Source organism: Buteo buteo, chromosome 3, assembly GCF_964188355.1.
Source record: "Buteo buteo chromosome 3, bButBut1.hap1.1, whole genome shotgun sequence".
Taxonomy (NCBI): domain Eukaryota; kingdom Metazoa; phylum Chordata; class Aves; order Accipitriformes; family Accipitridae; genus Buteo; species Buteo buteo.
The window spans coordinates 54,834,401-54,859,793 of NC_134173.1; the positions used below are offsets into that span (position 1 = coordinate 54,834,401).

Here is a 25,393-nt window from a genome sequence, read left to right on the forward strand (position 1 = left end):
CTCGGTGTACCTTGCTATTTTTATAGCAATCCTTGCAGGACTTCTCTGGCTGAGGGTACAAGAATTTAGAGCAGATTCTATTAAATAATGTACTTCCAGTATGTCCGTAACTATAGCAGAACGCTGTTGTGAGCCTCCTTGTTTCTTTCTCTGAGGCACACCACAAACACAACTGGATTGATCTGAACAGAGGTTATTTTCCTTAAATTAAGGGGGTACTCAAGTTAGTTACTGTGCAAAACCAACTTGAATATTCCTAGTTATTGATGACATTAAATTATTTTCTGGCAAATTCTCTGGATTTTAAGTAAAGACAAAGATTCTTTTCTTTACATGTATCTGTAAAATAAGAACATGAAATTGAAAATTTCCAAGGCAGGCATATTAACTATACATCTGCTTTTGCCTTGGACTGAAAACAGCTAAGTAAATGAGTTATTTCGAATTATCTTGTCATGTTCTTCAGTTAGACACTGTTTAGCATCTAGCTTGTCACTCTGGAGATAGCTAAGCATAGATTAATATTTACAGAAAATTTGTGTGATCTCAATCACCTTGGGACTTGGTATAAACTTACATAACATGAGAAACCAGCTATGCAGCAATAGTAACAAAACAGATAAAGCTTATTCCATGTAAATTAATGAAGTGGTAAGGAGGAGGAAGCAACTGAAACACAGCATGTATGATACTGCTCCTTCTGTTAACAGTATATATCAACTGGTTTTCTCTTAAACCCGTGACTTAATCTTTAAAATTACTCAGTCCATGATACAAGATGGAGGTTTTTTTGAGTGACAACTGCATGCCTGAAATGCTTATATATCAGTCACTTTTTAAACAATTTTTAAATGTTCTCACTAGTTCCCTCCCTGCCAAAAAAAGTGCCCAACCCAAAAGCCAAGTATCCACTTAGTATCACAAAATGTAAAGCTATAAACAGGCACAAGACTTTATAAACATCTGCATTTTGTTCCAGAAATCTGATTTCTACACACAGTGTTATAATTGTAATAAAGGACTATGAAGTTAATGAGCTGGGGAAGAAGCAGCTGGTCAGAATTATTTCCCTTAATATCAAGAAAATGAAAATGAGGTAAAATCCTCTAGCTTTTTTCCTCTTACAGGTACAGAAATTACCCAGTATGCTTGCTGTTATGTTTACCTCTTGGTTTTAGAACTGGCACCTCTTTAGCCCCAGCATAGAAATACAGCTCAGACATCTGGATTAGCAAACAATTTGTTCAGCTAGTGCTATGGTTAGCTGGTAGGGACCATATAGGGCCCGCAACATGTGGTGTCAGACAGAAACTTTAAAATTGCATTGACTATCTAAAGCATGTTTATAAGTAAACATTCCTTTTAAAGTTTGATTGCATAACTCTCTTTGATTATTTTATTGTTTTTACCTGATTGGGTTTCTTTTTTATTATAATTTTAATAGGCTGATGTGCACTAACAAACTCAGGAAAACTTGATCTAAGCAGTTTGTAGCAGGTATGGTTTTTGCTGATCTGTAAAATATGATGCAAGAGTACATACCACTCTTTTGGAGCACGTGCCCAAAATCTGCTCAGAAAATTAGTATTCTGAAGACATCACGATATATTGTTAGCCATCTGCAGGAATATTTGCTTTGTAAATAAACTCAGTGTTCTTGTAATGCTTGTGCAGATGTTTTATGCAGTTTACTTAACACCTTTTTTTTGCTAAAAATCTTAAATGAGGTTTGTAAAATCATAAAGCTGCAGTGTTCAGCTTACTGCCAAAATAATACTAAAGGTTACATGTTTCTGTTTATTTGTAACATTTCTCTCAGAAGACACTGTAAAATCGTGAAAGCTGGTTTCACTTAAAAATCAGTTTTTCAAGGCAACATATTTAAAAACCTCCCACTGTGGCCTAAATGTATGACAGCAGCTTTCTGCACTTCTACTAGTTAAGAGATGCAGCTTTGTAATTTACCTTACCTGTGATTTTCCAGTGCCCGTACTGGAGAAGTTTATGTGCTTTTTAAAAATATTAGTAATAATAAAAATAAATAAATGAATTTTTGTAAATAATATCCAACTGGACAGTGTCATTGGTATTTTTAATGAAGAGGACCATTCACTCAAGTCCCAAAGTGAAAGTAAAATTCCTGCTCTCAGTTTAGCTAGGAGGTGATTTAAAACACTGACTGAACTAAACAACATTTTGGATTTATTAATCAAAATGTATATAATCAATTCAATTTTACCTTTTTTCAAGTTTTTAAAAAAGTTTAACAGTCATGGAAGAGGTTAAAAAACAGATTTGAAAATAGGTATGTTTACATAATAGTATAACTAATGCTTTAATAGATATTAAGAGTAGTTAATCTAATATAGATTTCCTATAATTCGGAAATATTAGTTATGAGATTTAGCAGGCCTGTCGCTAGTAAGTTCTTGATTAGATCCCCATGAGTGAGAAGATATTTATTGTAAGTCTTGACACCATTTAAGAATGTGTATTTCAGTCTAAGAGAAAATGAGTTTACTATATTAGGTGTTTCAGTTTTTTGGATGCATCACGTCTAGCTCTTCTGAATCTTTAGAATAATTTATCTTAACAGCTGACCTCAACTGTACATTCAAAGTTTGCAAACATGCTGGTATTGAGAAGAATAACTTAGTTCTACATCAACTAAATGATGCAGTAATTTTGAAACAACCAGTAAACATTAAATTACCATGTCCCTGTTCACTGCAGGTAGAAATGAAATGCACAAACTTTGGCTTTGTTTGTAGCTTTGTGCCTTAATTTCTGATGTGAAAAAGCTAACAGTTACTTTTTCTGCATGCTGCATTGGAGGCTCACAGCTTTGTTTCAGGCAGAAGAATAAAGAAACTTTTATAAATAAATCAGTTTGGTAATCTGGATGCCTTTAAGGATATTCTGAATCCTATCTTTCATTGGTTTTGGTGTTTGGGTTTTTATAATACTTCATGAAATTTGTACTGTACTGTGCCATGAAGATTTAAACATCACCTTTAACTTAATCCTTTGATTTTATGCCCTGTATATGACCTGTAAAGATATATTTTTATTATTTGTCTGTTGATGATCATGGTAACATTCATTATATTATTGAGAAAAGTTATTTCAGTAATTCAGAATTTTTGTTAAGTTTACCTGGGAACCTTTATGTCTATGAATTGGAAGATTATTTCAGTTTTTAAAAATACTTTAAAAATATTCAAAATTGCCCTCAGTAATAAAGGCAGGATGATCAACAGTATCCTCCAATATTACTTGTATTGGTGCTTTATGTTGGCTCCTTTTCTTTTCTGGCATTTTTAACATTAATTGCTTCATCTCTGTAAAAGAACTGTGAGGGTCTTTCCCTTGCCCAGCTAAGATTCTTTTTTAATCTGTATCTGTAACATTTATAGTGACCATCACCATTGTCTATAGAGTCTGAATTACTGTATGTTTCTAGTGGCATAAATGCTAGTTTAGGAAGTTACCAAATAATTAGAAGACATGTCATGTCAATTGCTCTTCGTAACCAGTGTATGTGAAGCTATTCTAGAAGGGGATAAAATCGATACCAGTAAAGGTGCAATTTTACATTTCATTTAGAGATAACTGAATCTGTGATTAAGAGAGTAATTGTTTATTTCTAGGTTTTGTTTTTATTTACAAGAAGATTATACAAAGGAAAGCTATTTCTTCTGCTGAGTTTACTAGCATCCCAGATGAAATTTAAAGAAGTAACAGACAAAACTGGAGGCAAGGAATCCAGATTGTACTATATGCATTCTGTATGCTGATCTATTAATTCAGTCAGAATTTTAGGCAATTTCACAGTACGCATCAACAGGGCATTTGTTCTTGGTATTTCATTTAGTAGTACACTGTATATCTTGAAAAAGTCGTGCAATATGTAATATAGTTAATTTGAAATCTTCTTTCTAGAATCTCTTGAAACTACAGCACATTACAAGAGTTTCTGAAGCCGACTCCCCTCCTCTAGGTGTGAATAGAGTTATTTCCACATTTGAGATATCAGTTGGTCCATGCCTTTTTGTGTCTTGGTACAACTGTTTCAGTATATGTGAAGACACTTATCTGGTCTCCCTCCTTTCTTGCATGTAGGTTTCATAAGTTGAGGAAGTTTTTTTGATTTTATATGACATGTCTAAGTCTATCAAAATGATACTGTAAAGCTCAAAATCAGATTCTCTTTAATGGACTTGTGGAATTTAATTCAAATTTGGAGTTAATAAGTTATTAAGTTTACCTCTAAAATATAATTTTTCTTGTTTGTGTAAATTGAGTACAGATTCAGTTAAATGTTTTTTTTGTGTGTGTACTGTCATTCACAAATACAAGCCCCGTTTGAAATTATTGCCTATGCATACATAAGCTGCAAAAAGGATGATTGACTGTCCATTAGAAAACTTGCCTATTTTATGTTTATATCTAAAACTTGTATGTTTATATCTAAAACTTGTATTTCTTTCCCACTAAGTAACTAAGCGCAAATTTAATATTTTTCGAAGTTGTTTGTTTTTTAAAGAAAACATTTGCTTTCAACTTGAACCCTATGTATCAAGTTTCTGTTGGAGGCACATATTAAAAAATGAAACTGCCTGTGTAACTTTACCTGTCTTCGTGTCACAGCTTCAACAGTGTAACATACTGTGGCTATTTTTATTCTGGCTCATTGTTTGGCAACTCATTTATATGCTATTTATTGCAATCTTGAATCACTGTTGTAGAGTATGAAGTCTTCTTAAGCAATATAAAGAAATATATGAATTAATTAGGCTTTTCTATTTAGAAGGTACATAGTTGTCCATTCTTCCTCTACTTACAGTTCTCCTATAGAAAAGCATAACCTTATGTGGAATTTCTACTGTAAATCTTGCTTGCCTTCTGAAATTATTTTCTTATTCCTCAACCTTTGTGTCTGTGGGTATATTCTTTTAATTGAGCACCTAAGAAATTATGTGAAATCTTCTGTGTGTTTCCTGTTGCCTCCGAGAAGCTGTAATATTTAAGAAAAAAGGAAACAGAAACTACAACTGTATATTACTCAAATTACTCTTAAGAGAAGGCACATGAGGCATCTACTGCTGAAAAGATTTCTGTTTTATAGCTTGAAGTGCAAGACCAGTTGGTATCCATAGTCACAACACTACAAATGTTCAACTGCTGAAGAAGGAATGAAAATAGCTCCTTTGGTGCCCTGTTGCCATAGGGGAAGAATCCTGTTGCAATTCCCAGAGGAATACTGCTGTAAGAAATTGCAAAATAGAGTTTTGGCAGATGATAGTGAGGTGTTCATAAATACAGAAGCTGAACTGTATTAAGAAACTTCTTGGCAGTTTCCAGAGCATTTGCTGGTTTTAGTTTAAAACCCATATTATAAAAGTAACAAACTGGAGGTTGTACTGAAAATCGCTTAGAAGGAGATATATTGAGGCATTGCTCGTTTTAACTATATCATTAGTTCACAATCTTCCTATAATGTTGTGTCACAATAGAAGAAAGGGTGTGGTAGCACTCCACCAATCCAGTCATAGAGAAAGGGAGGATGCAATCCTGATATCAGTGTGCTTATATATATTGCGATGCATGATTAACTGCCTGTGGATCATAGAAATCATGTTCTGTAAACTAAATAAAGCTTCACTCTGCTGTTTTTCATAGTAGAAATGTTGAGAGAGCTTATTAGGTATTCTGATCGCTTAGTTAAGGGTAATACATTTGGATCATGACTGATAGTATTCTCAACATTGAGAGAGATAATGGCACGTGGTCCTCTCTTCCCTGCTGGGACATGGGTGAAATCAAGTATTCCAGCAAAGATCTGTTGCCCATGATTTCAGAGCCTTGGAGCAGATCTCAGCTATTCTCTGCTTTTTAAAACTGTATGAGATATTGGTAAACCTAACATCATCTTCCTGACTGTTTTTATGGGCTGAGAATTACCCAGTATAGACATCTGCCTTATAAAGTTAAGAGGAAGTCTGACCTTTAAAGGCAAAGGTAAATCTGCGCTTCTTTTCTGATGTCCTCCTGCCATATCTCCGACCTTACAGGTGCTCCACAAGTCTAGGAATGGTTCTATATGACTAGTCTTTTGACTAATCTTTTCAAACCCAGCCTGTTTAGGATAGCTTTGAGTCTTCTGCTCTCAGTTTCTCCAGTGTTTTCTTGCTCCTTATGAGCTATTCACCTAGAACCCTGGAAGTTTGCAGGCTGATCAGCCTTGCGCTAAACCATCTCACAATATGTCATACAGCTTTTCAGCCTTGTCTATCCCTTATTGAAAACACCCTCATTCACAGCAAGACAGACACATGATAGATTGCTTATTCAAGTCAACTACGGTCCTCAACCTGCTGTTATGCAAGCTTTCAGCTGGGGTATTCAGGCTGTCTTTTAGATCTTGAAGATTAGTCATTCGTCCATCTGGATGCTTTAGTTTCAGTTTCAGTCCGCTTTCTGGCTGGTGCAGAGTTGTTTATCACTGTTCTTGCAGTCCTGTTGTTCTGCAAGGAATAAAAAGTTCATTTAGTGAAATAGGCAATTTGAGGCTTTTCCTTTCCAAGAAAACAGTCTTCCTGATATCCAGCATTCCCTCAAAGAGAGTTGAGAATAACCATGCGCAGGCAGAAGTTTTTGGACAAAGCTTGTCCATAAGCAACTGCAAGATTTTACTCAGCAATCACTCTGTGAAAACGGTATTTCCCTCACTCACTTGCAAGAGGTCTTTGTCCATTGCCATGTGTTTCTCAGTGGCTTGCCTTTCCATGGCCCTTTGGCCTTCAGCTGAAGCTTTCTATGCAGAAGTTTCTGCATGGAATTTGGAGAGTTTTTTAATCATACTGTGCTGCAGGATTGTCTACAGTGATAGGAACTCATGTGTTGCATACCTGCAGACTACGTTATCTTCATCAGTTAACATCTGTGTAAACAGTATGTAAAGTGCAGCTAGTGGTGGTACTTACACATTTTATACATACTTACCAAGAACAATGCAGTCATAAAAATCTACAAATAATATTGCATTTGGAAAAGAGGTTCTGCCGTTGCAGTTCGTCTAAGGCTCTGGGGTCCACATCCAGGTGGTTTGGACCTGGAGTTGTTCAAAACCCATTTGATTTGGAGTTGACTATAGTAAATAGGCAATCATTTAAAAATGAAGAAAAGAAAATTACTTAACCAGTAAGCGAAATTCAAGATACACATGTGTATAGATTTTTATTTCTGCGCTCTCTACTCTGGGATTTGGAGAATGTATAATGCTTTTTGCATGGAGCATGGAGTGAATCAGGGAGCATAAATACTGAATGAATGGTATTGTGAAACAGAGCTTTCTTCGTTTGAATGCTTAAAACTGACCCTTTTGACTGACCAGAGCTGCATGTAGTCTTCTCAGTATCTGTGTACACAATAGATTTATGCAATGGTATAGATGATATTTTCTGTTTTATTGCCTGTTCCTTCCTACTGAACACTGAGTTAACGCTTTTCTAAAATAAAGAGAAATCTTGTTTTCTGAGTCAAAGCAGTCAGCTCAGTTATCATTTTACATGTAAAGTTAAGATATGAGGCAGTGATACCACTAGGAAAAATACATGTATCTGTATCAAATCAGGTGGGATACTTCGGGAGTTCTTCCGTCAGCCCTGTTCCTGGTTACTCTGGATAGCTCAGCAGAGTGGGTCACCACATTAATCTCCTGGAATGTCTAGGACAGCGCAGGTCCCTGCAGGGCTCTGCCTTCTTCCATAGTGAAAATCACCATGTTTTCCTATCATTGTTTCTTTTCTCCTAACTACTTTATCCAATCTCAAATTATTTATCTATTTACTTTCTTCTCTTATCCCTTACAGGTAGCATAGTTTCTTTAAAAGCCTTTCATGAAACACCTTGTGGAATTTGCATAGGGAATTCCAGCAGACTACATAACTAAATTGCTTTGTCCTTATGCATGTTGATTACTTAGGAGAACACTAGGTTTGAACCATAGTATTTCTTATTTTATAATTAAATTTGTTCACATTTTTGTTGCAGATAGAATATGATTCAAAAGTAGTACTAGACTCCTGGTATCAAATGAAAGAAGGGATTTGCTATCCTATTCCTCTCATTTCTAATCTCAGTCTATTACATATAGGAATTAGCAAAATTCTTATTTAACAAACAATATCCATATAAACATTTTCTTCTTAGACTGCTTGAGAAGATGTCTTTTTTCAGTAGTTCATCAGAAATCCATTCCGTGGAATTACTGCATTTTACAAGTGAAACTAAAAGTCCTTGTAATTTGAAAAACAGCAACCACGGCCTTTAAAATAGGATTGAGGGGGTCTCAACCAAGCAGAGCAAACAAAAAATGAGGAAAATTGCCTCATAGTTTCTTCAGAGCACCAAACAACTTCTTACTTTAGTGGAATGTACAGTCTCCTCTTGATCTATAAGAGTAACTGTGAGAGGTATTAGTTCCATACAGAAAATGAAAAGGATCAGCCCTGATATTACAACATGTATTTGAGTTCTTTTGTTGCAGAGCTAAAACAACTAAAATTCTCAAACCTTTGTTAGCATTTTGAAAACCTGGTCAGGTATGATCAAGTTAATGTAGTTTATGGCATTAGGTAGGGATCTAAGTAATCTTCATCATACACGTGATTGTGGTGGTATGTATTCAGCAGTTTTGTGGTTTGCCTCATTATGTTGCATCTTTGACTATAATTCTATGTTATAATTCAATAATTCCGCATTTGTGAATATTTGGGTATGTGTATTGATGGAGATAGGATGTTTCTTTTCTTTAACCCTAACGATGGCTTATCAGAAAGTTCAACTGAAATTAGGCCCATGTGATTTAGAGTTATGATTAACACAAGTCACACCCCTATATTTATTTTTGCTACTAGTTGCAGTACGTACTTAGCTGTGGCACATAACATCTATGAATTCTGTCCCCAGGTCCTGCTGTCCTGCTGTGTGATTTAATAACTTCAAGTCTCTGCCTCACTTTCTCTATTTTTGAAATAAAAATAATGAAGCTGACCTCTCTTGTTTCAGCACTTAATGCTTTTTTGCTATAAACCTCAGTAGGAGAGTTACAAGGTCATGACAGAAGTAGAAGTACATTCTTACTGAATGTTTCTAAGGATCAAAAGTTGTTTTGTTTTGCTTTTTTTTTTTTTAAATGAATAGTGTTAAAATATTGTGGTGTTTGTATGCTTGAGCAAAGAATAATTGTATGAAGGAACTGTGTTTGATACTGCAGACCAAAGCACCTTAGTTCGTGGGAAAATGTTACTCCACTACTGTTTTAATGAAATATTCTAGTATTGGTCTAAGCAACTAAACTAATTGATCTTAGTTATTTTAAGCACTTAGTGAACATGAAACACTATGAAAGTACAGTAGATTTGGAGATTTGTGTCTGAGATAAAATTGGGATAATGTTTACATAAAAGGCCATCTGTAATCATTCAAGTCAACCTTGAATAGGGAGACATGCAGGCCTATATTTCAGTAGTTAGACAAAATTTATTAACTTATTGTAGCTGGTAAAATGTAAAAATAATTTTTCACAATCACATAAACTTTGATGTAGCTTGAAATATCTGTTTCCCTTGTCTGACTAGGCAATTCAGGATGAAATGCAGGACTCCATCTCTTAGATAAGCTGATTATTTTGCAAGGCAATCATATTGGCTTGTCATTGATATTCCAAAGTGGACAAAAAGGTTGCATGTTTAATTTTTATGCTATGTAACTGTAATCTCTAACTCCTACTTCAGCTTGGGATATGACTGAAAATGGCTGTGATGCCATAGGATAGCTAATTGGTAAAGCCTGTTTGGAATGTGGGTAAGCAAGCCATTTTGGCAGTAAGCAGAGTAGTAAAGAGCAATCTTTTTCCCTTACTTGACTCCCAGGCTAAAATTAAACAGAGTTAGATATTTCCACATTTAGTGATTTACAATGCATCTGTTCTGAGTCAACTAGCAGAAAGGACTAATTACCTATATACTTTTATAAAAAAGAATTCTTCATTTGGGTGTAATATGCAGATCTTCATTTTTATAGTCTGCCTTAGTGGAAATGCCCTTCAAAACAGTAAGATAATAAGTAAAAAGATTATTTCTTCTTTCTCTTATCCTTTAAAATAATTGGATACTAGATTAATGATGCTAACTCAACCTGTATCAGCACCTGCTTATCATTCACGTATCCTGAGACACCTAGGGGTCATGAGCTCACTGCTAAAATAATTCATGGTGCAGTTTATATAGCAAGATGGTGTAATGTTTTCTGTAGTTACTGAGTTACTAAAAATAAACAAAACTTGTCAGAATCAGGTTTTATTGTAGATCATTCCCATTGTTCGTATTTGTGATTGTTCCCCAAAAGAAAGCATACATTAGCTATAACTTAACCTTCCGTATTCTGTAGAGTTTTTTCAGTTCATTTTATAGGGTAATATCTAAAATGTGTTACTGAAAGTTTTTACTGGAAATAGCAATACAGATGTGTTTGGATACTGCAGACACACAGAGCAGAATTTAGAAAGAATTCTGCTAGGGTGATCCTTTATTGTTGCAGAGATAAAATACATTTTGCTGCACATAAATAGCAAGGCTGCTTCTCAATGTCTAGTGCATCATAGTATGTGTTAAATATTGAGTTTCAATAAGTAAATTTATGACTGAAATATAATTGTCTACTCTTCCTAGTAGATTTTTTTCACCAAAATGTTGGGAATGACTCAGTAATGCAGTTTACTCTTTCACGAGGTTCTTACATCTCCAAAAAGACAGCTGTTTTCGCCAAGTGTTGCCACCTCCCTTCTCCTTCCCAAAGCGTTGTTCACCTCTGCATTCCTCTTTCACCATCCTGCTGCCTTCAGCCTTTTCTTGAAGCCCTTTCCCATCCTTTCATCACCGCTGAGCATCCCTCAGCACCACCCCTCTGCTGCTCGACTCTGCCCCGTTTCACCTACCCTGCCTTTACCTCTGGCCTCTTTTCTCTGCAGCTGCATTCCCCAGGTGTTCTCTTCTGCCTCACCAGAAGTGTACTGTGTGCCCTTCTTGTCCCACTTACTATGTGCTTGAATTTCCCTTGTGAAGGAGAGGGTAGGGCTAGAGCCCCAGGCTAGCGACCCCTCTCCTCCCTGCTCCTCCAGAAGCCTTTGCTCAGCACTCAGGGTGGGAGGAGGTGGGGCCAGAGCCAGCCCAAGCGCAGGAGGCCCCCGGTTACCCTCTGGGTGCCCCCGGTCCCTTGGGAAGATGAGTACTATTGCTGCAGCTGTCATCATCCAAGGAAGCTTGTCAAGAAGCTCATCCGCAGGATGAGAGGGCCAAGTGCAGCTGTGCTCTGCTCCCTCCTGTTCGTCCTCCAAGGCTGCCCGCCTGCAGCCTCTCCTTGGTTTGTTCCTTCAGGAGAGAGCCAAAAGTTGGGAAGGAAAGAAATTATTTGCCCAGACTGTGCCTGGCAAATGACACCATGACTTTGAGGAAATTCTCAAACGTTCAAAGATTACGTGGTGTTGGGTTTGATTCTTACTTTTCAAACCGTTTACTAGATAGATGTAATAGATAACTCTGGCAAGAACTGGGATCTGGAAAGGAAACCTAGTATGGTATGGGACTAAGGTCTGTTTTTTCTGAAATGTAAATTTAATTAAAAGGAGAAAAGGGGAGGGGAGAAAGGAAAGTTCACCACAATCTTAATGAAATCCAGGAAACTCGAGCATCACATTTTGACAGAGACAAAATAGCAATTAATTTTTGTCTTAGACTTGTAAGGAGTCACTGCCAACTTACAGCTTGGTCCTCACATCAGTGAGATCTTACTTGAAAACTGGAGGAGATTCTTACTTCTTGGCATGAAAACACAAGCTTAAGAGCTTGGGGGGGGGGGAGGCAAATCTGAGAAAGTTTTCTTTGACTACATAGTTATTTATTTTGAAGAAAGCTGTTACACAGAAAACAACTTTACATAGGTCGTTAAACTTCTCTTTGAATATAGTGGCTGAGTAACAAATACAGCAGTAAATTTCAGTAATTCAATGTGGCAGAAGTGGCTTGGTAGGAAACCAAAGTTACCTGATGGTCAAGTTGAAAGGCAAATAATGTTAACTTATCTGTAATGCTTATCTGACTACTTGTACTGGGTTTTTTTATTCTTTTTTGTCCCATACACAAGCTATCAATGACAAAAGACAACTGGAAAAAAAAACTATTTTGCTCTCTGTTCTACAGTACTTTAGAGTTTTAGGGGATTGTGCTAGTGTGACTTCATTGAAGTGAGAAGATAGTTTAAGTTCAAAGCATGACGGAATTGTATTGAACTTCTTAGGTTTAGCCAACTTTTTGCACTAAACAAGAAACTAAATTGAGTTACTAACATCATGTGCTACAGTAACACCTTTTTTTTTTTTTTTTTTCCTTTTCAGGAGCTTGTTATAAATGTGGGATTTTTTTGTTGACTTTGACTGTAGGCTGACTTTATTCCTCACTCTTTGGGAGGTCTCTGACTCCCACTTGTCATATCACATATACATTAAACCTTTCATTAAGTATTGCTGACAACAGGCGGTATCTCTTAAAGATGCAGGATTCTCTTATTTTGGCATCCAAGTATCTTATAAAAGCTAATGATTGTAGCATATACTTTATCAATCCTCTGTTACCTTCTGCTTCCTTTTTCTAGTCTTTTCCATATCCTGCTGCAAGGCATATTCACTGCTCTTCTTACTTGCATGTTACCCCTTTACTTTATGTTTGACATTGGCTTTGCCTTAAATTGTGGATTTATTTCTAAGGTTTATTACTGATGTTTAAAACCATCAGATCACATAGACTAGTCTGTGTATAGGAGTTCCTCACAGTGTGTGTTCCAACTCCAAGCCTGTGCTAGGCAGATGATTTATCTTTGTATATTTCTTGACTGCCATTTTCCCATTTTGCCATTGTACTCATCAGGTTTTGCTTGTATTGCCCCAGGTTGGTGGGTCTTCTGCCATTTGGAATTCAGCTGGTTTTAAAATTTTGTTATATACAATAAACTCATAACTTATCTTCCCCCCTCCCCCCTTCCCCCCCCCCCCTTTACAATTTTGGTGATGTATTATGTATTTTGAGGCATATGTTTTTGCTGGTTTTTGGAAAGTATATTGAATTGTGTGACAAGCTTTCTGAATTTATTTGAATTTATTACTAAATTCAGATTGCTGCATAATTATATTGTATACTATGGAGTAAATGTAATATGTATTGCTTTAGGAAATATGATTCTTTGAATTACAGAACTACTGTAATTCTCTAGAACTTGGTGCTGGGACCTTCCAGTAACAAGGATTTCTTTTTTTAATTTATTACTTTATTTATTTCATTATTTCATTTATTTATTTGTTATAAAATTGCAAAACTTATGTGAAAAGAACTGCTTATTACTTCTTGCCACACTTTTTCAATATGATTGACACCTTTGTATTACATTATCCATTTGCTTTTGAATTTTACAGCTCTGTCATTAAGTTCTGCTGCAATAGATACTTGATCTGTACTGTTAAAACAAAAACCTCACTGATACATCATCAGATTTTTAATGCAGGTTTAATGGAAATAGTGCTTCCTAAATTGGGTTTTAGTGTGCTTCGCTTGAAGTATATGCTAACATTTCTGGATACTGAGAATAGTTTTTCTCCTGTTTTGAGCCTTGATATTCCCATGTAAGTTTTTCTTCACAAGCATAAGAAAACTAGAAGTTTACTTTTAAGAAATGAAGATATAGTAGCGCTATCTTGTAATTCTAGGACTTCAAAAGTGAGATTTAAAGAAAATAAGATATATTGTAAATTAGGATAAAATTCTAAACAGAGCTCACAGTACTGAGACTGTCAGCGTTAGCAGAGTTCAAAAATTTGCCTTATTTTACCTAACTAGTCCACTAAAGAATATTCATGACTACATTTACTTGAAAAATGTTTGTCCTGAGCAGCTTTGGGCAGAACACTAACCTAAAGTAGACCTGTCTATTAAAAGAACCCACTGTCCTAGACCAAGTTTTTTCTTTATTGAGGTTGTGGGGAGTCATGCATTGTATTCTTCTCTTTCTGTCAAGGGTCTTGTTGACTCATTTCTTGCATAATGTTATTGTTGGCTGAGAATCTGAGGAAAGGTGTTGTGTGTATTCAGTTACACACACAACTTCATAAAAACAAACATTTTTCTTGGCAAAAAATGGTAATAAGCAAAATCAAAATGCAGTTCTCTGCATTTTTTTGTGTGTGTGTCCATAACACTGGCAGTGCTGGCAAGTTTCTCACTTTCAAGAAGTTACTGAAGGTTATGTTTTAATTATTACTCTTGATTGGAATTTAAAATAAATATGTAAGTCCAATGCAATCAAAAGTCTGCATCAAAGATGATTTGTATGCAAGAAAAATGAATATGTATATGGAGATTCTTTAGCAGATAGTTTACATTTTCTTTTCTTTTCTACGGTGTATAGGTGCAGTACTCTTGTCCAGTGTACAAGGATTAGCAATTAATGTTGATCCAGTCCTGTATACTTGGCTTACCTACCAACCTCAGAAACGAGCTAGTAGACACATTCAGCAGGTATGTGTTTTTGGAGGGAAAGGAGTCGGGAGAGGGGAAACTTTCTCTTCCATATATGCCAATAGTGCATTCTTGTTCTACATATTTGTTTTCTGTCTCCCTGTTCTTTGTACATACTGTTGATCTTACTTTGAATTATTTAAAATGTTAACTTTTGCACATTAAAATTTTAATTTCATAACTTTTTCATTTATAATGTTTAATTAAAAGAATAGAGAGAATGTTTTTTGACAATCACTATTCAGGATCAGTATTTTGCAACTAGTTTTAACTACTGAGACCTCATAAGCCTCCTGAGTCTGAATAGTAAATTATGTTTTAACCATTTGGGATGGTCTATCAAGTAATTGCATAACTTGTTATAAAATCACTGCTCTTAATAAAACCTCTTTTAATAGGAGGTGAACCATACAGTTCATAACTTGATATAAGTGAAAGCTGTAACAGATTCTGTATGTAATGTCAAAACACATATTTGCACACGAAGTGCTCAGAAAAAGATATAGGAAGTTAAGGCTGTTGGTCTGTGTGGCACAGTGTTTTCTTTGATGTATTCTTGACCTTAATTTTCAGGCCCCATACTCCTGACCTGGACAGAACACAGGTTTTGTCTGATTTTAAACTTATTTTTTACTGTTGTTTGACAGACTAATAGAATGTTCTAAAGCTTAAATTTGTCATAATTGATCAAACTAGTGGTCTGTGTAGCCTGATGTTCTGTCTCAGTTATAAGTGGTCAATTATTAAGTGGCAAATATAAAAATCTTTTGATATTGTCTCATAATTATAGAACACTATGCACATCAGGGAAGTTTCATACTGAGCCCTTGAAATGGGAGGATGATAACGTGATCTGTTTCTTGTGTGTAAATGACCTTGTTAGATAGTGATTGTCAAACATTAATTTGAGTCCTGTTAAGCCCATTCTGCACCAGCACCATCTGAAAAACTTCAGTGTGTGAATTTTTGCTTTATCGCTTTAATAACTTTACACTGTTTTTAAATGTGTTGAGTTATTCTTCATTCCTGCATTGTAACTGGAGCAGCACAACATTTCCTGGTATACCTCTTTTTTAAAAACAGACCATTTATTTACTTTTGCCATACTGTTATGTATCTTTCCAAAATGTAATTGAGCCTGGTTATTTCAACTGTATATATAGAACTCTTCTTTAACATTAATATATATCATCAGCTGCTACTCAGTGTTTTCTCTTTTGACTGCCCTTGTATACTGAGTAACTAGAAAGGTTTAGTGACGACATTAGGAAACTTATTTGTCCATGGTTTTGATCACCAGTGGGCAAAATTTTTAACCAAATTTTGATTAAGTAGTTATTTTGTAATTTGTAGCATTACATTATACAGCCTTCTAAATTTTTTTGTGATCTATTTCTGATAAAAATTACTGTATCACGTTTCTAATGTTATTAGCATTTAGAGTTGCTTAGTCATTTGAAATTATTTTAAATGTGAATTTATATACCAAACTGTTGAGATCCTTCTAGTTTCACCATTAACATAACTGTGGTAATAGACTGCACATAATAATAAAAATTACAATGTCTGTAGTAGTTGTGAAGAAACTTTATTTGAAAAAAAAACTATACCTGTATTAAACTATTCTTAACCAAAGACTTTTTTTCATTATGTAATACTGTAATTATCCTAGGATAAGGATTCCAGTCAAAGTTATGGCCTTGTATATTACTTATTAGAAAGGGTTTAGCTTGTTACCATAGTCTTAATTTGTATAACAAAACAAAAATGCTCTGTACAACCTTCATAATTTTTGAACATTTAACGAAACAACTGTAAGACATGATGCTTTCAAGCAAGTGTTATGGTCAAAATTATATTGATTGATAAAGCTCTTTTCTTCCTCTATTCTAGCCATCAGTCTTATATAATTGCAACAGAATAAAAGAAAATACATCACTTTAGAAGTTCCTTTGTGATTCAGAGATCTTAAATGTTAAGATATTTTAAATTTTAATGTCTACCTAATACAATTTCTTGCTATGTCATTTTGAGTAAGTCAAAATTGTGAGTTTTATCTGAAAACAGAGTCACAAAATCTTTCAGTACGTTTGGTTCTGTATACACATTCTATCAAGTAATAACATTATGAGTTCAATAAGTTAAATCAGATTATTAATTGGGACCACAAGTATAGCCATGTAAACTTCTGATTGCATACAGGATAGGGCTAGGATTGTCTGGCTCCCCACAGAGACAAGTATGCCTTTACATACTGAACTTATTCAGATTTGTTTGCCTTTTAATTATTACTCTGGGATTCTTAAGTTTATAATGACTATTTGGTAGTACGTATATTTTATATTTTTACCGAAATACTATGTGTAATGTAACTGTGTTGGTGTGGTTTTGTCTGAAAGCATGAAAAGTTAGAAATATCAGAACATACTTAACTTTGTAAGCTGAAATGGGATAGGACAGAAATAAGCATAAAAGTAAATGTGTTTTTACAAAACACATAAATTTTCCAATGATTTTTCCACAAAGTCATGCTGTGTCGTCTTTAAGATTAATATGTTGAAGCCCCAAGAAATGTAATTCTCTTTGGCCTTACTGAGATTTTAACTGGAACAGAACAATGAAGGACTGCTCTGTTGGGGTATGGGAGTACATGCAACCCAGTGAGGACTACCCCTTTTCATTTATTACTGTTAGACTATTGCTAAACCTACCTCTGTTTGCACCTTACTTCCCAGCAGCTAATAATTGTAGAACTAGTGTGGTAGCTGAGGCCATTATGTTACTTGGTTTGTACAGATGTTACTTCTTTACACTTTCTCCCCTCCTTTACCGGGTATGTCTATTTTGTACAATTAAGTTGTTATACTCTTTAACCGTGTTTATGTAGTATCTAGTACACTACGCCACATGGTGTCTTAAAAATGTGATGAATGATAAATGAGGATTTAAAAAGTTTGACTAAAGGTAAACACCAAAAGGAGAGAGAAGCTATTTAAATGGAAAGTTAAGTTTAGCACAATAATCAGTGAATATAAACAGGTTCTTCATATATTTAGGCTAGAAATAAAAGATTTTAAAATCTTGAGTATTAAGACTACAGTAAAGTTTTTTGCTGCTCCTATTATTAGAAGGAAATTTTCTAACTTGTTCCTATATGGAATTTTATGTCTTTAGGAAGAATGCATATGACGATTGTTTTCAGGAGAAGGGGACTGGACTTAGTGTTTATCTGAAGAAAATGTTAGAATTTAGAAATTCACTTAACCTATGTAGAAGGGTTGTACATTATGTTTCTGTACGGTGCGCAAGTTACATACGTCATTCTTCCTCACGTTTATTTTAAACTAAAAAAAGAGGAAAATTTAGAAATAGAACTAGTCTTTAAGGCTTCTGCATAATTTTTTTAATACAATGAAGTATTTGGTGCCAGATGCTTTTAGTGAATGGCATTGTAGTATATTACCTTTTTGTTACAAAGTGACAATGCATGCCAAAATGTGGCTGCTGTTACGTATTTGAATAATGACCTGTGGTTTCTGTTGTGGCTATGTGGTCAGTGCTCTAGGGTAACTGGATGTAAATGTAACTTGTTTATCCATTCTGAATTTCAACGTGCATGTATAAGGTTTCCATTGTCCCCTTTGAAGCACAAAAACAATGAGAACATTGCAGTCTAAAAATCCATGAGGCTCTCTCTCAGTGCTTGAACAAATCTGCATATTGCTTTTGAATTTTTTCATGGCTACTAGAAATAGGTGGTATAGTTCTTAAATTTCTTTGCTGAAGCGAAAGCGTTGTGTAAAATAAGCCTCTTCTGTATCTGTAGTCTTGTCCATTATCGCCTCTTATCTAATTGGTGATACTGGACATAGGTCAGTATAATGCCATTCTGAGGGGCATAACTGGATTTTAATCATGAGTAGTAAGGCTTCTTGTAAGATTTTGTTTGGCAGAAATGAAATAACAAGTCTATATATACAAAACACAAGCACAGAGCTTTTGTTGCATGCTTTTAATGCATGCTTATTTAAATATGTTTGTTGTGAGCTTATAATTTATAAATTTGCTCAGTAATAATAGAAGAAACTACTGAAACAGTTTGTAGTAAGAAGTTCTGCTGTCTGTTTGTATACTGTATGGTATAATGTGCAGCATTGTTTCTTTAAAAGGTGATATGGCAAAGCCAATGCTGCTTATGTTTATATTAGTCAGGAATTGAATTAACATCTCTCTTTGAACTGAACTCAAGGCAAACTCTTTAGTTTTCTTATGTGTAAAGTCTGCAAAATCCTATTAATTATACAGTAAGTTGTATGAGGCCTTGCTCAATAAAGAGCCTGTTCCAGTCACAGTAAAAATGTGTCTCTTTGCCTGAAACACAGGAGGTTCCCTCTGAGTGTAATGTGCCCATTGCCTCTGGTCCTGTCGCTGGGCACCACTAAGAAGAGCCTGGCTCCATCTTCTTTGCACCCTCCCTTCAGGTATTTTTATTCATTGATGAGGTCCCCCCATGAGCCTTCTCTTCTTCAGGCTGAACAATCCCAGCTGTCTCAGCCTTTCCTCATATGGAAGATGCTCTAGTGCCTTAATCATTTTTGTGGCCCTTTGCTGGACTCTCTCCAGTATCTCCGTGTGTGTCTTGTATTGGGGAGTCCAGAACTAGACCCAGCACTGAGGGGAAGGATCACCTCCCTTGACTTGCTGGCAATACTTTAGTGCAGCCCAGGATACCATTCACCTTTTTTGCAGCAAGGGCACTTTGCTGGCTCTTGTTCAACCTGGTGTCCACCAGGACCTTTTCCGCAAAGCTGCTTTCCAGCTGGGCAGCCCCCAGCATGTACTGGAGCATGAGTTGTTCCTCCCCAGGTGCAGAACTTTGCACTTCTTGTTGAACTTCATGATGTTCCTGTCAGCCCATTTCTCCAGCTTGTCACGGTCCCTCTGGATGGCAGTACAACCCTTTGGCCCACTCCTCCCATTAATGAAGATATTGAAGAGGTTTGGACCCATTATTGACCCTGGGGTACATTGCTACTTACTGGAGTCCAACTAGACTTTGTGCCACTGATCGCTACCCTCTAGGCCCAACCATTCAGCCAGTTTTCAGTCCACTTCACTTGTCTACTCATCCAGCCCATACTTCATGAGCTTCTCCATGAAGATCTTATGGGAGACAGTGTCAAAGGCCTTACTGAAGTCAAGGTAGACAATATCCACTGCTCTCCCTTCATCTACCAAGCCAGTCACCAAAATGGTATCAAATTGTTCAAGAATGACTTCCACTTGGTGAAACTATGCTGATTACTTTCAGTCACCTTCTTGTCCTTCATATGCTTGGAAGTGGTTTCCAGGATTAGTTGTTCCATCACCTTCCGAAGGATTGAGGTGAGGCTGACTGGCATGTAGTTCCCTGGGTCTTCCTTCTTGCCCTTCTTGAAGATAGAAGTGACAGTTGCTTTTTTCCAGTCCTTGAGCACCTCTCCCAATTGCCGTGATTGTTCAAAGAACACTGAAAGTGACCTTGTGATGATATCTGCCAGCTTTCTCAGCACTTGTGGGTGCATCCCATGAGGGCCCATGGACTTACGTATGTCTAGTTTGCATGAGTATTCCCTGACCTGTTCCACTGAGAATATGTCTTCCTTGTACCGTCTTTTCCCCCTGGTCTCTGGGAGCTAGGATTCAAGGCTGGTCTTGCTAGTAAAGACTGAGGTGAAGAAGGCATTCAGTACCTCAGCCTTTTCCAATAGGAAAAGAAGCTCATGAGTTTCCTGACTTGATATCAATGTGTATTCCCATAGACAATGAAATATTTTAGCTGGCTCTTTTTTAGCTCTTTTGCCCTCCTGCTCCTTTCCTTTTCTAAACTCAAGTGAACACAAGAAGTTAGTTAAGCTTGTGTAATACTTAGACGATTTATACATATTTTTTGATAATGTTTTATGTTGATTTCATATCTAAAAGCTCTGAATAATGTATAAATAGAAGAAAATACAGTTGTTTAGTGTCAGAAAATGCAAAGAAAAACATGGATTGGTAACAGAGACAGGAAGACGTAAGGAAAAGCTGTTTGTTATCATGAGAGTATTTTCACCTCATCATCAGCTGATGTTCTTTCCAGATAATTAGCATAGCAAGTATTACACGCTGCTTTGTCTAGAAAGAGACACTATTGGTAAATCACCTTTCCTATTTGAAGCACTGTACTGTGTGTACAGTGTTCAGTATTTAACACCAGAAACCTTTACCAGCTAATGGGTTAAAACCCAAAAAACTCAGAACACCCAGACACAATATATATTAAAGTGGCAGCAATTGTTGGATTTAATTTTGTTCAGTATATTCATTTATTCTTCAGTAATACTGAGCTGAAATAAATTGGTGCAGAGTCTTGGTGCAGAGCAAGGGATAAACTTTATAAATCAAAATATTGTAACTTAAAGTTCAAAACTTATTTTCAAAATCCTGGTTTTGACTTGTAAACTAGAAACATCTTAGAGACATTTTAATCCAGCACCTTCTGAACATAGTGCCTATTAGGATACTTACACCAAATTGGTAGTTTAAAAGAAAAAACGCAACAACCAGAACTTGCTAGAATCATAGAATGGTTTGGGTTGTAAGGGACCTTAAAGCTCATCTAGTTCCAACCCCCCTGCCATGGGCAGGGACACCTTGCACTACACCAGGTTGCTTAAAGCCTCATCCAACCTGGCTTAATGTATATCTTAAAAAAGAGTGAATTTCTCCTGCCATCTTGTTATTAACCTATTATGTGACAGTTCTAATGGTTAATAGATTAATTCTCAACATTTTAATACTTAATATGGCAAGAATAAATTAAAAAAAACACTTTTTGGTTTGTTCTCCTTTAGTTCAAAACCTGAAGAACAGGTGAAAAGCATTTTGGAGACATTTATTCAATGGTAAATTTTTTTGTACTGACATTTGGTGTGTTATATCTATGAAATGGAAATACTAAGAAAGGTTTAAAGATACCAATAAGTATAAAGAATATTATGTTGGACATGGGTAAATTTTTTGAATGTAAATGTTTTGCTCTTCAGCTCTACATTTTAACAATTAATGCATTAAGAAGAAAGCTGATAAAATGTAATTACTCTGATTTAGATACAGTCTGTGTGACTGCTCAAAGGAAAATTAGTATGAGCCAGATATGTTGCACTCCATCCATATGTTCCACATCAAAATTGCATATTTTACATTATCTGAGTGTTAAAAATAATCACATATTTGGTTCCCTGAATTTGTTAGACTTTTATGAAATATGTTTTTGTTACCACAATTTTTTTCAGTAACTGGCAATAATCCACGAAGTTGGAGCAGCAAATTCAAAAGACACCTTCCGTACCCTGCTTGGTGATTGATGAACCTATGCTAGATTTTAAGCAGGGTTTAAGCTGGCACAGAAGTTTGAGTAGATTTTTTTTTTTTAATGTTCATGTATGTGTCAGCCAAAATTGGTGTCCATTTTTTAAAAATACTTCAATCTGTAATGTATTGTTTTTGTAAAGTGAGCTGCATGTGTAGCAGCAGTAGATGTGTTAGTGTAGTATTTGCACCAGTTGGTTACTTGCTGCTTTCTAATAGTTCTTTAACTCAGCATATCTGTAATATATGCTTAAACCCCTTGTGTTTCTTTGGTCTGAAAGCCCTGTTGAAAAGATATGCTCTTTAATGCTTTATGAAAGGTTAATTTGAACAGAATTTGGGAAAGATACCACTATAGAGAGTGACTTCTTGTATGTATGCTGTTTACTGCTTGTAAACATTGCCTCCCTATTAAAAAGCAAAACAAAGCTACATTTAGAAGCCTTGCTTCCAGTAATTTAATATTTTATTTTTACAATTTTTTGGAAGATTTTTTCAGATGTGGCTTGTGGCAGTGAAACTTTGTTTCTAGTAATTTTTAAGTATTTCTTTAATATTTTATTTAGACTATTTTTTGAAGATTTTTTCGGATGTGGCTTGGTTTTTTTGGTAAACCATTAACCACCTCCCCCTTCCCATCCATTGATACAATACACAGATACCATTCCCCTAGTCTATGGACCACCCCTGTAAAATGTCCATCAAATGTCCACAAAAAGTCCATTGAGTTCATTTAGTCTATGACTTTGGGCTCCATCTGTTACAGCGGTCACTCAGGACAGGAAAGGTAGTGTCTTGCATTGAGTTTTTGGGCACCAAAGCCAGCTCAGGTCGGGTCACTGCTGCACTTGCACTGCTCTTATAAGGCTTGTCCTCCATTGGTTCAGGTGGTTTCTGCTATAGTTCTTCAGGGTATACCTGCTGCGGCATAGACTTATCCACAGCCACAGTCACTTTGAGGGGCGCCTGTTCCAGCGTGGCCTTCCCCATGGGCCAGAATGCCTTCAGAGACATACTTGCTCCAGCGTGACCTTACGCACAGCCACAGTCCCTTCAGAAGTAAATCTGCTCCAACATGGCCTTACCCATGGCTGCAGTCCCTCCAAGGGTGTATCTGCTCTGTTGTGGGCTTATCCATGGCAACATGCTTTGACGTGCCCCAGCATGAGCTCATGCACAGCCACAGATGGTTCCAGGTGTACCTTCTCCAGCACAGACTTATCCTTGGGCCACATTTCCTTCAGAGGTATACCTGCTCCGGCATGGGCTTATCCATGGCCACAGACACTTTGGGGTGTCCTGCTCCCACATGGACTCATCCACAGGTCACAGTCCCGTTGACTCAGTTCACACTGGAATTCCAGCCTGTGCAGTACAACTGCACAGAAACAGCAGCTATGTCCTGGCCATCTTGCCAGCTGGCGCACATGGCCATTGCTGTTATCAAAATGTTCCCAGGAACAGCAGAATAAGATGATAAGCAGTACAGCAAGCAGAGAAAGCAAAAAGCAGCTACTAATTGAGCACAAGACTCTAATTTACAGGAAGGCAAGCAAGCGCCATGGCAAGAACAGGAGCCTGCCAATTAATAGCTAAACATCGATAACAGCTATAAATTCGATCTAGTACATTCCAGTCAAATCTGTCATTATCTTGAATGTTTCAAACCCCACGTTGGGTGCCAAAAAGGACTGTCGTGGTTTAACGCCAGTGAGCAACTAAGCACCACACAGCTGCTTGCTCACTCCCCCTAAGCAGGATGGGGAGAGAATTGGAAGAGTAAAAGTGAGAAAACCCATGAGTTGAGTTAAAGACAATTTAATAGGTAAAGCAAAATCCACATGCGCAAGCAAAGCAAAATAAGGAATTAATTTGCTACTTCTCACTAGCAGGCAGGTGTTCAGTCATTTCTGGAAAAGCAGGGCTCCATCACACATAACAGTTACTTGGGAAGGCAAATGCTGTAACTCCAAGTGACCTTCCCCTTCCTCCTTCCCCCAGCTGTTATTCCTGAGCATGGCGTCATATGGAATGGGATATCCCTTTGGTCAGCTGGGGTCAGCTGTCCCAGCTGTGTCCCCTCCCAACTTCTTGTGCATCCCCAGCATACTCACTGGTGGGGTGGGGTGAGAAGCAGAAAAGGCCTTGATGCTGTGCAAGCACTGCTCAGCAGTAACTAAAACATCCCTGCATTATCAACACTATTTTCATCACAAATCCAAAACATAGCCCCATACTAGCTACTGTGAAGAAAATGGACTCTATTGCAGCCAAAACCAGTACAGCTGAGTAGGTAAATTACAGAATTGGTCATTAGGAATTCAATTTAATCCATGTTTTTCCTTAAACTTTTTTTCTCTGCTTATTTTCTCTTTTCTCTACCGTTATCTTTAATAATTTTACTGTGTTATAAAATCCTTTCACTGCTTTATGGAAAGTTCATTGTGAGCTGAGGGTATTACCAACTCTTGATGGTAGGCCTTGGGCAATTCTTCATACAGAGGTCTGTATAAGAGGTCTCTCTGGAATGTTTGCCTAAGATGAAATAATTTTATCATTATGACTTGGTTAGTTGACTCATGTAGAACAAGTAATTCCTCTGATCTGGTTTAGGATGACTTTTGGAATATTGCAGATCTTTGTGTCTTTAAGAGCCAAACACTTCTGATAATGAATGACAATGAATGAATGACATAATGTAAGGGTAAATTTCAGTACCCAAACTTAAGATTTTTCCATGTTGTAGCAAAGTTGGCTGTTGAGGGTAGAGCTGTGTTGCCTTTCCTTAGTTCTAGTTTTTCTCTCCTACCTTGATCAATAGCAGGAAAGGCTTCAATAAAACAAGCGTGTTTCTATGGTAGACATAATTATCTTCTTGGTGTGCATAGATTTCTCAAATTATAATAGGTTTTGATTTCTGATATTGTTTGCAGGCCAAAGCACTGTGTTTATCCCTATCAGAATCTGTCACCTCTTCCCCCAAGGAACACAGTTAAGTTTCTGAAGGATGTAGGAATGAACTTGCTGCTTACTGAAGGAGCTAAAGCTATGTAGGACTTGAACCTTTTATCTTCTACTTTCAGAGGCCCCTTGAAACTGGTGGTAGAATGCTTTTATTGCATAAGTTTGGAAAGATTACAGCTAATCAGTGATTGGTCTTTTATCCCAGCAGAGCACTTCTCTGAGCATACCTGAAATTCCTACCTGAAGCAGTCACAGAATTTCATTTGAATTAGCAAGTTCATCTGCCAGGAAAGAAGGTGCTTTTCTGAACCCCAGGCATTAGGCATGCCTAATCTTTTTAATTAGGAATTAGTTTTAATCCATGTAATTTTATTAATTAATTTCATTTTAATTGGGAACTAGGCCTAATG

General features: G+C 36.4%; 1 protein-coding gene across 10 annotated transcripts in view; it reads left to right on the forward strand.

Moving 5' to 3' along the window:
* VPS13B (vacuolar protein sorting 13 homolog B) overlaps positions 1-25,393 on the forward strand; it is a 488,999-nt gene that overhangs the window by 204,396 nt on the left and 259,210 nt on the right. For all 10 annotated transcript variants that reach the window (XR_012649869.1, XR_012649870.1, XM_075023675.1 and 7 more), the window contains one exon: positions 14,518-14,627. Coding sequence is in view for 8 of the 10 variants with exons in the window: in XM_075023675.1 (XP_074879776.1) it covers positions 14,518-14,627 (110 nt within the window). In the remaining 2 variants the exon portion in view is untranslated. The remainder of the gene's footprint in view (positions 1-14,517; positions 14,628-25,393) is intronic.